The 12,341-nt window shown below is 44.7% G+C and overlaps 1 protein-coding gene across 3 annotated transcripts in view; it reads left to right on the forward strand.

Moving 5' to 3' along the window:
• Window positions 1-12,341, forward strand: part of CLPB (ClpB homolog, mitochondrial AAA ATPase chaperonin) — a 148,163-nt gene that overhangs the window by 106,515 nt on the left and 29,307 nt on the right. For all 3 annotated transcript variants that reach the window (XM_010366886.2, XM_010366887.2, XM_030917466.1), the window contains one exon: window positions 4,461-4,558. In XM_010366886.2, coding sequence (XP_010365188.1) covers window positions 4,461-4,558 — 98 coding nt within the window. The remainder of the gene's footprint in view (window positions 1-4,460; window positions 4,559-12,341) is intronic.

Raw genomic sequence — 12,341 nt, forward strand, 5'->3', positions numbered from 1 at the left:
TCCCTTCCACTGCAGCTCATGTCTAGTGACAAAGCTCCCCTTGAGGCTAAGAAAGGAGAGACCTTTCCACTGCTTCTTTGCAGCTCCCTTTCTGCCTCCACTGTGGTTTAGCTCTGGGGGAAGGGGAGGATGCTCTCTGCCACTGGCCCCTCAGCCCTTGCAGAGCCCCTCAGTGTTGAGTGCCAGAGAGAGCAGCTCAGCGGGGCTGGGCCAGGAAGGCTGGGCTAGGCGAACAAGTCCCTGAGCACTTTGTTCCTTCCTGAGCCCCACAGTGCTGCCTGTCCCTCCTTCAGCACACTGATGACACTCAGCCTGTGATCTCTTGTCCCCATGAGCTCCTGGAGAGGTGGAATTGTGGTGGACTTGAACTCTAGGTAGCACCTAATAATCTTAAAGACAGGAAGTCTTTAAGGTTATTAAAGAGTCTGCAAAAGAGACAGAAGAAATGGTCACAAGAGTGGAAAGAAAACTTGAAAAGTGGTTTTATAGAACTCACAGGGGAGAGTGTTCAAAGTATCAGTTGCTATACTGAAGTGAAATATAAAGTCGTGAAATATAAAGAAGGAAACTGTTCATTGGCTCTGCCAGTCCTTCATTATCCTGCACACAGAAGCTTGCAGATAGAAAGTGCCCAGTAAGTGCCAACAAAATTGAAAGAAAGGATGAGGCTCTGAGCTTCTGAGGACTTGCCCAGTAGTTAGGAAGACCACAGGCACACTCCTTCCTAGGGAGGTTGCACTTTGTCCTGAAAGCAAAGGCCAGCTGAAGGCTTTTTCGTCAGGGGTATATTGTGGTCACCCTCGTGAGAGGAGAGAATTGGAGTTAGGAAAACCTGGGGGTGGTTTTTACTCCTAGTTCAAGCAAGTAAAGCTAGCTTTGTGGCCTTGGGCTAGTTATTTCACTTTTCTGAGCCTGTAGCTTGGGGATTTTAATTCCTATCCCTCAGGGTAGTTGTGAGGATTAACTGATAAAATATATAGAAAGTACCGAGCACAGTGCCTGGCACAGAGTAATTGCTCAATAAATAGCAGTGTTACTATTATTACATCATGACTCCAATGGCCTGCCCAGGAGACATGAAAACATACATCTACATAAAGACTCATGTGTGAATGTTCATGGCACTGTTTATATCATAGCCAAAAAGGGGAAATAGCTTAAATGTCCATCATCACCTGATAGATAAACAAAATGTAGTATATCCACAGAATGGAGTATTATTCAGCCGTGCTAACACATGGATGAACCTTGAAAACATTCTGGTAAGCTTGAAGAAGTCAGACACAAAAGGCCACATATTATACAACTCCATTCATAGGAAGTATCCAGCATGGGCAAATCCATAGACAGAAAGTAAACTAATGTTTGCCGGGGCTGGGGGTAGGGGGACTGTCTGATAATAGATAGGGGATTTCTTTTGGAGGAGGGTGAAAATGTTCTGGAATGGTATATTTTAAACCACTGAATTATATACCTCATTTCCTTTCCTTTTTCCTTTCCTTTCCATTTTTTAGATAAGTCTGTTGCCCAGGCTGGAGTGCAGCGGCATGATCCCAGGTCACTGCAACCTCTGCCTCCTGGGTTCATGCAGTTCTCGTGCTTCAGCCTTCCAAGTAGCTGGGATTACCAGCATGTGCCCCCATGCCCAGCTAATTTTTTTTTTTTTTCTTTTTTTTTAGTAGAGATGGGGGTTTCACCATGTTGGCCAGGCTGGTCTCGAACTCCTGGCCTGAAGTGATCTGCCCACCTCGGCCTCCCAAAGTGCTGGGATTACAGGCATGAACCACTGTGCCCGGCCTTGAATTGTATACTTTGGAAGGTTTAATTTTATGGTATGTGAATTGTATCTTAATAAAAAACAATGTATTTGTCAATATTCTGCACTAAATTCCTGTTAGAAGATAATACTGTGTAAAAAAAATTAGTTTTTTCTTATTGATAATAAAAGTTTCCTTCACCTGGATTGTATTTCCTGTGGCCTGCCCCTTCCCCCTCCACCTCCCACATCTCTATAGAGCTTTATCCACTTCTTCTGCCACTCAGGCAGACAGCCACATGTAAATGCTTAATAAATTGTTACTGTTGTTCATAAGTTGATAGGGTCTTTTAAGAAGTAGAGACTGTGGCTGGGCATGGTGGCTCACACCTGTAATCCCAGTACTTTGGGAGGCCAAAGTGGAAGGATCACCTGAGGTCAGGGATTTGAGACCAGCCTGGCCAACATGGTGAAACCTCCATCTCTAATATTTGTAAAAATACAAAAATTAGCCAGGCATCGTGGCACATGCCTGTGATCAGGAGGCTGAGGTGGAGAACTGCTTGATCTCAGGAGGTGGAGGTTGCAGTGAGCAGAGATCGCGCCACTGCACTCCAGCTTGGGCAATAGAGTGAGACCCTGTCTCAATAAAAAATAAGAAAAGAAGTAGAGACTTGTGGCTGGGTACGGTGGCCCCACGCCTATAATCCCAGCACTTTGGGAGGCCAAGGCAGGAGGATTGCTTGAGCCCAGGAATTCAAGACTAGCCTGGGCAACATAGTGAGATCTTGTCTCCTAAACATTTGTTTTTGTTTTTGTTTTTTTTGAGACGGAGTCTCGCTCTGTCACCCAGGCTGGAGCGCAGTGGTGCAATCTCCGCTCACTGCAAGTTCCGCCTACCGGGTTCATGCCATTCTCCTGCCTCAGCCTCTCGAGTAGCTGGGACTACAGGCACCCACCACCACGCCCGGCTAATTTTTTGGAGAGACAGGGTTTCACCGTGTTAGCCAGGATGGTCTCAATCTCCTGACCTCGTGATCTGCCTGCCTCGGCCTCCCAAAGTGCTGGGATTATAGGCGTGAGCCACTGCACCCACCCAAAAAAATTTTTTTTAATTAAAAAAACTTTTTAAGTAGAATAGGAATACTTCTGTATCATGATACAAATGTTTTCACATACTGGATTGAGAAACACTGGTTTTTACTGTCCATCAACAGTGGTTGGACACCCACCCTGAGCCATACCCTGTGCTAATTGGTTTCCCAGCCAGCCCATTATATCCTTTGGCAGGGACTGAGTCTTAACCTTCTTTTATTCAGACAGTACTTCCTGAGCAAGAGAGAAGCTCGAAAAATACTAAATAATTATTACCTTAATGTTCTGTGTAACACACATTTATTGAGCATCTGCTGTGTACAAAGCAGTTTTCTAATTATGTTTCTGTCTTCCTGCCTTGAGAGGAGTGCCTTTAGGGCAGGGCCAGATCTGATTCTTCTGCATCCTCAGGCCCCATTCATTCAGGGTCTGCCGGCTTGAATAGAATGGATGGTTTTTGAAGAAGAGAGTGAGGTGCTTAGACGTGGGCTTTGGGAAGGCTGTGACAGCACAGAGAGTCAGAGTGACCTTTCCTCCATAACTGACAACGCTGGCACAAAGTAGACACTTTATACAGGCTTCTCAGCTGCCAGTACTTAGAGACAAGGTAGATACATGGTCCCAAGCTAACCCCTTCTTTTTGTCATACTCAAAGTCTTTGTCCTTAAGTCACAGGAACTAATGATTGGAGGAAATGCCCAGCCACACACACTCAACCACCAACAGCTAGAGTGGCATAGACAGGTTGCTGGTGGTGCCCATGCTTTTCCAGAGGTCTCAGCTGACTCAGACAGATAGGAAATGCCCAGAGGTAAGAGCGCATAAAAGGAGAGCAGCAGAAAACAGAAAGAAGGGGAACCATTTAATTGTTATTTGGGATGTTCTCTGCTTTAGAAAGGAACCCTTTATATGGCTTCATGAATGAATGTTTATCTGTATGCTGATAGGGGCAGCTTCCTATTCTTGAGGAGACTGGGGGCTGGATTTGTATTTAAACAGATAATAATCACCTAAGGAGAAGTGGCCTTTGGTGTAAACCCTGACATAATTTAATGAGTGAAGGATTAAATGATGCATGGAGTGTCCACAGGCCTCCTCCCTTCCCTGAGACTTACCTTGGCTTCAGGTGGGCAGATCACAAGGTCAGGAGATTGAGACCATCCTGGCTAACATGGTGAAACCCCATCTCTCCAAAAAATTAGCCGGGCATGGTGGTGGGTGCCTGTACTCCCAGCAACTTGGGAGGCTGAGGCAGGAGAATGGCGTGAACCCGGAAAATATGGACATTTTAATGAATACATGTATGAAATTGTGTGTTTACATGTATTTGTGCTAGGGTATATTAACCTGTGTAGTTGTTTGGCATACTGTGTTAGCATGTTCAGCTGTGTGTATTTGTGTATGTACAACGCATCTGCGTGTATGGAGTATGTTATGGAACATGTGTGCATGCACATGTAGGAGCCCCAGTCCCATGTTTTTCCACCATTTGTAGGTGTCCATGGACATTCTCAACATAGAAATCAGAGCCCTAAGCCACCTCCAAGGGAAGGCTGAGGTTCCACTGATCATTCATAGAGCCTCTGACTTTTTATCCTTCTCTTGCCAGGAGCCAACCCCCTGCAGAGGAATGAAATGGGACACACGCCCTTGGATTATGCCCGAGAAGGGGAAGTGATGAAGCTTCTGAGGACTTCTGAAGCCAAGGTAAGTCTCAGGGAAGGGAGGAGGCCTGTGGACACTCCATGCATCATTTAATCCTTCACTCATTAAATTATGTCAGGCTTTACACCAAAGGCCACTTCTCCTTAGGTGATTATTATCTGTTTAAATACAAATCCAGCCTCCAGTCTCATCAAGAATAGGAAGTTGCGCCTATCATGACCAGGGAGCGGCCTTGGCCACTTCTAGCTGCTGAGCATTACCTTTAAATTTGGTTTATGAAGTGATGGGTCTCCCAGGTCCTTTTCAGAGGAGGGAGTGCTAGCCAGACAAAATCTTTAGCCCAAGCAGAGATTTTAGTCGTATTTTTCCTAGGCCTCATATATTCTACAGCCTCATCAAGCCATCTTTTCCCAGCATCACTCTTTCTAGAACTATTCCTTCACCCCTCCCCTCCCCTCCACGCAAACTCCAGAAAGCCTAGTATAGAATCTGAGCCAAAAAATCCTCCATTCTAATTCTGTGTTCCCAACCAAACTTTTGAACTCCCTGAAAACAGGGCTAAGTAACTCAGGAACTACTGGACAGAACTAGAACTAGAATCACAAAATCTCAGAGCTGGCAGGGACTTTAGAAATCAAGTCCAGTGATGGGAAATCTTACAAAAGCATAAGCCAATAAATCAGAGGAAAATTGAGTTGTTCAAGTAGAAGGAGAGAGACGGACTAGAGCACCGCCCACGTGGCCTGCCCTTCCCTCCTGGGGAAGTCTCTGAGGGGACTCTGCTGTTGCCACAAGTTTCGATCTCTGAAACCTAAATCAGCTGACTTATTTTACTCCTGGAGAAACTGGAGCCCAGGGCTGTGATGTGGCTTGCCTTTGGTCCCAGAGTGAGTTAGCATCAAAACTGAACATAATAGGCTTGACTACAGGTCATATGGTAGGTTCAGTGACAGGACAGGGACTGCAAAGACCAGGTTTTTTACTTTTAGTCTTGTGCCCTTTCCAACATGAAGGAGTCTGGTATCCACAAATTGGCTGAAGTACCTTGAGATGATTCAGTGTGGCAGGTCCCACCTAGTGGCAAATATTCTCTGTCTTAAGTCTAAGCACTTAGCTTCCTGGAATGAGACTGAAGAGATGTGGGTTCTGATCCTAGCTTCACCACTCACTGCGCATGTGAGCTTGGGCTAGCACTTCCCCTCATTAAAGCTCAGTCTTCTGTGATATGAAAACCTTGTACTAAATGGTTTCTAAGGTTCTAGGCAACGTATGATTGTATATGGATCAGTCAGGATAAGCTAGATTATGCTATTGTAACAACCCCAAATTTCAGTGGTTTAAAACGAAACAAAATAAGATTTATTTTTGCCTTATGTTACATGTTCCTTGTGGTTGTGGATGAGGGCAGGCTCTATTCATCCTAGGCACTTAGGGATCCCAGCAGGCAGAGCAGCCACCCACTGGAATGTTGCTGGTTGCTTGCCAGAGGGAAAAGGATGCTCTGAAGGGTCTTACATCCACAGTTAAATGCTCAGCCTAGAAGGAGGATCCTTCCCTTCTACTCACTATTCATTGGCCAGAACTAATCCCATGTTTCAAACCAATCATAAAGGGGCCAAGAAGAGTAATCCTACCATGTGCCTAGAATGGGAGAGCTGGAAATATTTGATAATCAACATCAACCATACAGAGTTTGCCTCCCTGATAATTTTAGTAACTGTCTTGCAGTAGTTTCTCCTGGAGAAAGGAAGGAATTAGGAAGGGTGACTAGCTTTTCACAACCCATACCCAGGGGCCCTTGTGACCAGAAAGAACTACTAAATTTCAGAGGGCAAGTGCTTCTCTCCTTTTGTTCAGATTTTTCTATCCTAGGAGCAGGTCAGGAGGTTGGGTCATTTTTCTATCGTAGGAGCAGGTCGGGAGGTTGGGTCAACTTCCCCAAGTGCCTTAAGGAAATCCCTCAGCACTGTTGCGCCTAACCTTAGGGACTGCACTCTCATCCTCAGCTCCCCTTTCAAGCCCAGTACCTTTCCCCTGAGAGACCAGCCCTGGACTTGGCCAAGAGTACCTGTGGCTTTTGAACTTATGTGACAGAGCAGGCAGTGATCTGGCCACTGAAGCAAGAGAACAGGCCCCCTTAGTGCCAGTGCTGGTGGAGGGTTAGGCCCACTGAAGGACCCTTCACAAAATTTAGCTGCCCAAGGGAAGTGGCTTGATGTTGGCCACATTGTTACAGGGCTAATGTCCAGAGTGAACAAATGGCGGCTGCAATCCCCTGTGCCAGTCAGACCCTTCTGGAGCATGGAGGACACCATATTCGAAGTAGACATTGATCTCTTAGAATCTGTGCAGAGAAGGGCAGTAGGGTGGCAAGAGGAACTGTGCCATGAGAGAAAGCTGATGGTAATAGAGCATCTGGCCAGAAGAGGAAGAGCACAGGAACAGCTCTGGGTGAGAGGGAATGAGATTTGTTCCATGGCAGAGCCACAGTGGGTAGGCTTATTGGGCAGCAGCTTCAGGGAAGAGCCCTAACACAGCTGTCCCACCATGGAGGCGCTGCCTCAGAGGCTAAGAAAACCACTTGGAGCCAGTCCAGGGATTCCATAGCTCTCAGCTGGAAGACCATTTCATCTGTTGTCACCTCTGTGCATTTTATCCCTTCATCCAGTCTGGACTCTCTCCATTCTGAATGTGTCCACTGAGCATCTCCACCTAATTGTTTTGCTGTCCCATCAAATGCTACCTATGTGAAGCACCCCTCAGCCCTCACTGGATGTCAGCAGCATTGGCTTTCTCTCAGTTGGTTCAGCATCTACTTGGTTACCCATTCATTCTGTTCTGCATTTTTCCTCCAAACTGCAAAAAGCTTCCTCTTCAAAATTGTGAGGCAGGCTTTTGTGGGAAGAACACCATTTTAGACCTGGTTTCTTCTCCCTCTGCCAGTAAGTAAGAAGCAACTGCCTCTGAGTTCAGACCCTGCATCTGTAACATAATGACTCAGGCCTGGAGGCTGCTGAAGCTCCAGCCTGGGCTGCATCTCCTGGCTGTTTGTCTAGACATGGGTTGCTGTCACTCTGATCTTATCTGGTTCCCCTTCTGTCTGCTCACAATCCCCCTGCCACCCAGCTCAGCCTCCTCCACCTCCACCTACCACTCTGTAGTCAAATTATGTTCATAGAAAACTTGTGTTAAAGTCATATGTCCATTATAGAAGTTTTAGAGATACAGAAAAGTAAAATAAAGAGAAATAATATAGTACATATTTATGAATGACATCTATGTGCCAGACTCTGGGCTAGATGGGAAGAAGACTGATGAGTAAAACACTCAAGGAGCTACAGTGAGTAAAACACTGAAGGAGCTACAGTCTGATAGGGAGACAGGCAAGTAAACCATAACACCACTGAGTCATCAGTGGTATAACTTATCAAGGAAGACCTCCTGGAAGAGATGACAACTGAGCTGAATTTAATTCAAAGACTGTAGCCCTCCTACCAAGACATAATCACTATTAATATTTTTAATTAATTATAACAATAATAGATACTGTTTTTTATCAAATGCATCTAGGTACTGTGCCAGGTGCTCAAACATATATTTTTTCTAATCCCTTAGCAAATCTGTGAAGTAGTTCTTGTTACCCCTGTTTCACAGATGGGAAAACTGAAGCTGCAGGAAAGCAAGCAGATGATTTACAGAAAACCAAGTTGTTATAAGTGACTATTAGGAATTGAACAATAGGTTTCCTCTTATGATATGGTATTAGCCTTCTCTGGATCATATCTATGTATAGTTATATAGATGGCCTTTTTAAAAAAAAATGTGGTTGACAGTCCACCATATATACCAGGAGTTCTCAAACTGGCAGCCACATTTTATATAGCCACCCAGAGTTTTCCAAAAATGTGATTGTAATGCCTTGGAGATTGGGAGTGTGCACTGTCCAGCCACAGGGCCCCCCATTCCCTCCTATATTATGTCCTTGATTATCAGACACTTTTGTTTCCTACTTGGCCCGAAGGAGTTACGATCCTATTCTATATTTGGAATTTGCTTTTTATTCACTTAATATTATCGGTGATTTTTCCATTTAAAATTATCCATAAGCCTAATTTTTTATTTAATTCTGCCCTTTAAAATGTGTCATTTACCCTAGAATCTCTGTCACCTTAAGTGGTCTGAATGATGTGTGCCTCACTGTTGGCTTCCTCAGTTCTTTCAGCATTCTCTGCGCCGAAGCCTCCTTAGACCCCCCTGAGAATATCCAGAGGTGATGAGGCCCAGCCCCATCCCTGAGTTTGCCATCTGGCTGGGGGAGAGGCAGGCACTCTTAGCTCTGATACCTGCAGACTGATTTGTCTTAGGAGGGTTCGCAGAGTTGGTAGAGTTTCCAAGAAAGCGTGGATCACCTCCTGGCAGAGAGAGCAGGGCAAGCTTCAAAGAGGAGGTAGCCTGTAATCTCACTTTGAAGGATTTTCATAGATGGAGAGTTTAATACTTAAGGCCAGGACCATTTTCATGTCTTAACTAAGAGACGAAGGAGAGGTAGAAATACATCTCTGTTGACATGATAGCAGATAAAACAAAAATATGTGGAGCTATGCCATGATGAATATTCAGCTGAGGGGAACGTGCTTGTGCCAGCCTGCATCTCCACTCCCAATCCTCACTGCACTGAGACTCACGAGGAATTTATTACTCATTTTAATCACACCCAAAGAATGCATTGGCAGGAATATTAGGCAGATAGTCCTATCCTATATATTTTATTTGCATATCCCAGTGACAGCATCACAAGCACATTTCCTATCTCTATATTTTTTCATTTGCTTCAGGGGCAGCTGGGGATGTGATGCTCCCCTGGGCCCGCATTCCAGGCTGAGAGCCTGGGTGCTCCTCTCAGAGCTGAGTGCAGCCCTGCAGGAGGGGAGAGGAGGAGCACACAGGAGGGTAGGAGGGTTATGTTCTTCCTCCCCTCAGCCTTGCTCAACCCATTCTGTGCTTTGCCTCTCATTACAGGTGCCAGCTTGCCATGTGCCTGGCTCTGTACTTGGCCCTGTGGCTTACTGTGGTATGGGCCAGACAGTGCTAAGTGCTTTTTAGGGACCAACTTTCTCTTTCTCTTTTTTTTAACTTTTATTTATTTTTATTTTTTTCTTTTTTGAGACGGAGTCCTGCTGTGTCGCCCAGGCTCGAGTGCAGTGGCACGGTCTCAGCTCACTGCAACCTCTACCTTCCAGGTTCAAGCGATTCTCCTGCCTCAGCCTCCCCAGTAGCTGGGATTATAGGGGGCCACACCACAACCGGCTAATTTTTGTATTTTTAGTAGAGACGAGGTTTCACCATGTTGGCCAGGCTGGTCTCAAACTCTTGGCCTCAAGTGATCTCCCCGCCTTGGCCTCCCAAAGTGCTGGGATTATAGGCATGAGCCACCATGCCTGGCCTTCTTTTTAACTTTTAAAAGCTTTTTATTGAAAATACTTGTATAAGATACACATATCAGGAATGTACAGCTCACTGTATTTTCACAAACAAGACATACCTTATCGAGAAACAGACTGTTAGAAGTACCCCAAAAGCCTGCCTCAGACTCCCTTCCTGACTCATCCCCCAAGGGTAGGCATTATCCTGATATTTTTAACTTTTATTTTTGCATAATTTTAGAGATAGTACAATTAATTCCTATAAATCCTTCACTTAGATTCCCAACTGTTAACATCTTATCATACTTGCTTTATTTTTATGTACATAACTAATACATATAAGGATATATGTATAATTTTTTTCTGAATGATTTAAGTTTACACATGATGTCCCTTTACCCCTAAATATTTGTATGCATCTCCCAAAAAAACGAGGACATTTTCTTATAGAACCTCAGTATAATCATCAAAATCAGGGCATTAATATTGATTAATACTAATCTACAGATGTTATTCCGATCTCACAAGTTGTCCTAATAATTCTCTTTACAAGAAAAGACGGTTTCAAAATCCAAGTTGCATTCGGTTGTCATGTCTCTTTAACCTTCTTTAATCTGGAATGATCCAAACGTTATGATGTGGAAATCAAAAGGAAAAATAAAACATAATAATCTGGAATGGTTCCTCAGTCTTTCCTTGACTTTTATGACCTTGACTTTTTTTTTTTTTTTTTTGAGATGGAGTCTCGCCCTGTCACCAAGCTGGAATGCAGTGGTGTGATCTCAGTTCACTGTGACGTCCTCCTCCTGGGTTCAAGAAATTCTCCCGCCTCAGCCTCCAGAGTAGCTGGGACTACAGGCGCCCACTACCACGCCTAGCTAATTTTTGTATTTTTAGTTAAGACGAGGTTTCACTATGTTGGCCAGAATGGTCTTGATCTCTTGACCTCGTGATCTGCCCACCTCGGTTTCCCAAAGTGTTGGGATTGCTGGTGTGAGCCACTGCGCCCGGCTGACCTTGACATTTTAACAAGTGCAGGTTTGTTATTTTGTAGAATGTCCCTCAATTTGGGTTTATCTGCTGTTTCATTGTGATTAAACTCAAGATTATGCATTTCTGGCAAGAACACCCTGTGGGGTTTATTTTCAATAAATGTATCAAGTTGCCCTTTACTAGAAGCATTAATACTTCTAACAGATAGAAAATTTCTGTTTTAAGTCTCATCTTCCTAAACAGATTGAACTCCCTGAAGGCAAGTCTTTCCTTATCTCCAGGTGGATGGTGCAGGCTTTGGAATCAGACTGCAAGGGTTAGTGTTCTGTCTCTACACTTGCTGCCAGTGGAACCTTGCTTGAATTTACTTCATCTCTCTATAATGGGGATGATGATACTATCAACTTAATAGGGCTATGAGGATTAAAACAGCCAGTCCCAAATCAGTGAATGCTAAAATTAATGAGTTGAAGTTTGAGGAGTAACAGGATATTTACACAGTGTCGAAGTCTCTCCCCACAAGATACTTTTTAATTACAAAGGGAAAAATAACAGTGAAGAAACCTGGCAGCCGCCACCTTAACCTAGTGATTGAAGTTAAGACTACCAGTTATGAGATAAATCAACATCACATCCCTTTGATATGATGCCTGTAGTAGCCTGTACTTGTAGAGCCCTTACCAAGCTCCTCCCATCCTTCTTTCTCCTCTCCTTCAAATAGAATATATACACATCAAGTATTTTTCTTCTCTAGTTTACTCCACTGGCTAGCCTTTCACAAGGCTGGGCACATAGCTCATGTCTTTAAAAGTCAATCATTGCTGGGCATGGTGGCTCACGCCTGTAATCCCAACACTTTGGGAGGCCAAGACGGGTGGATCACCTGAGGTCAGGAGTTCCACCTGAGATGAGCACAAACTCATTTTCTCACTTTAGCCACTCTTCGCCCTTCGTAACCTTCTCTCATCAGTCTTGTCTCTGATCCACCTAGCTATTTGCAGAGGAGCGACATGATCAGATTTACATGTTTAAAATATTGGCTTTAGCAGCAAAAGGAGGATGGACTGGAAGAGAGGAGAATGGAATCTGGGATGCCGACCTAGTGATTACCAAGTGTGACGGGGCTGACACTTGCTTTGTGTTCAGCCTTCCTCTACAGGGATGTGTACTTTGTGGACTTGTTTAAGAGACTTTCAAATTCCTTGGGTGCCTCTCTCATCTCCCAGTCTTGTGTTCCCATGTGCTCTGCATCCCCTAGACTTCTTTGCTGGCACTCCTGGGCTCCTCTTTTCTCATTCCCCTCCTCCAGGCTTTCTCCATCATCATCCCTGCCCCGACCATCTCATCTGTTATCCCCTCATTCCCTTTGTTGACCTCCCTTCCCAGGCCTCTATGTCATACCATTTCAG

This window comes from Rhinopithecus roxellana, chromosome 15 (assembly GCF_007565055.1).
Source record: "Rhinopithecus roxellana isolate Shanxi Qingling chromosome 15, ASM756505v1, whole genome shotgun sequence".
In the NCBI taxonomy this organism is placed as follows: Eukaryota; Metazoa; Chordata; class Mammalia; order Primates; family Cercopithecidae; genus Rhinopithecus; species Rhinopithecus roxellana.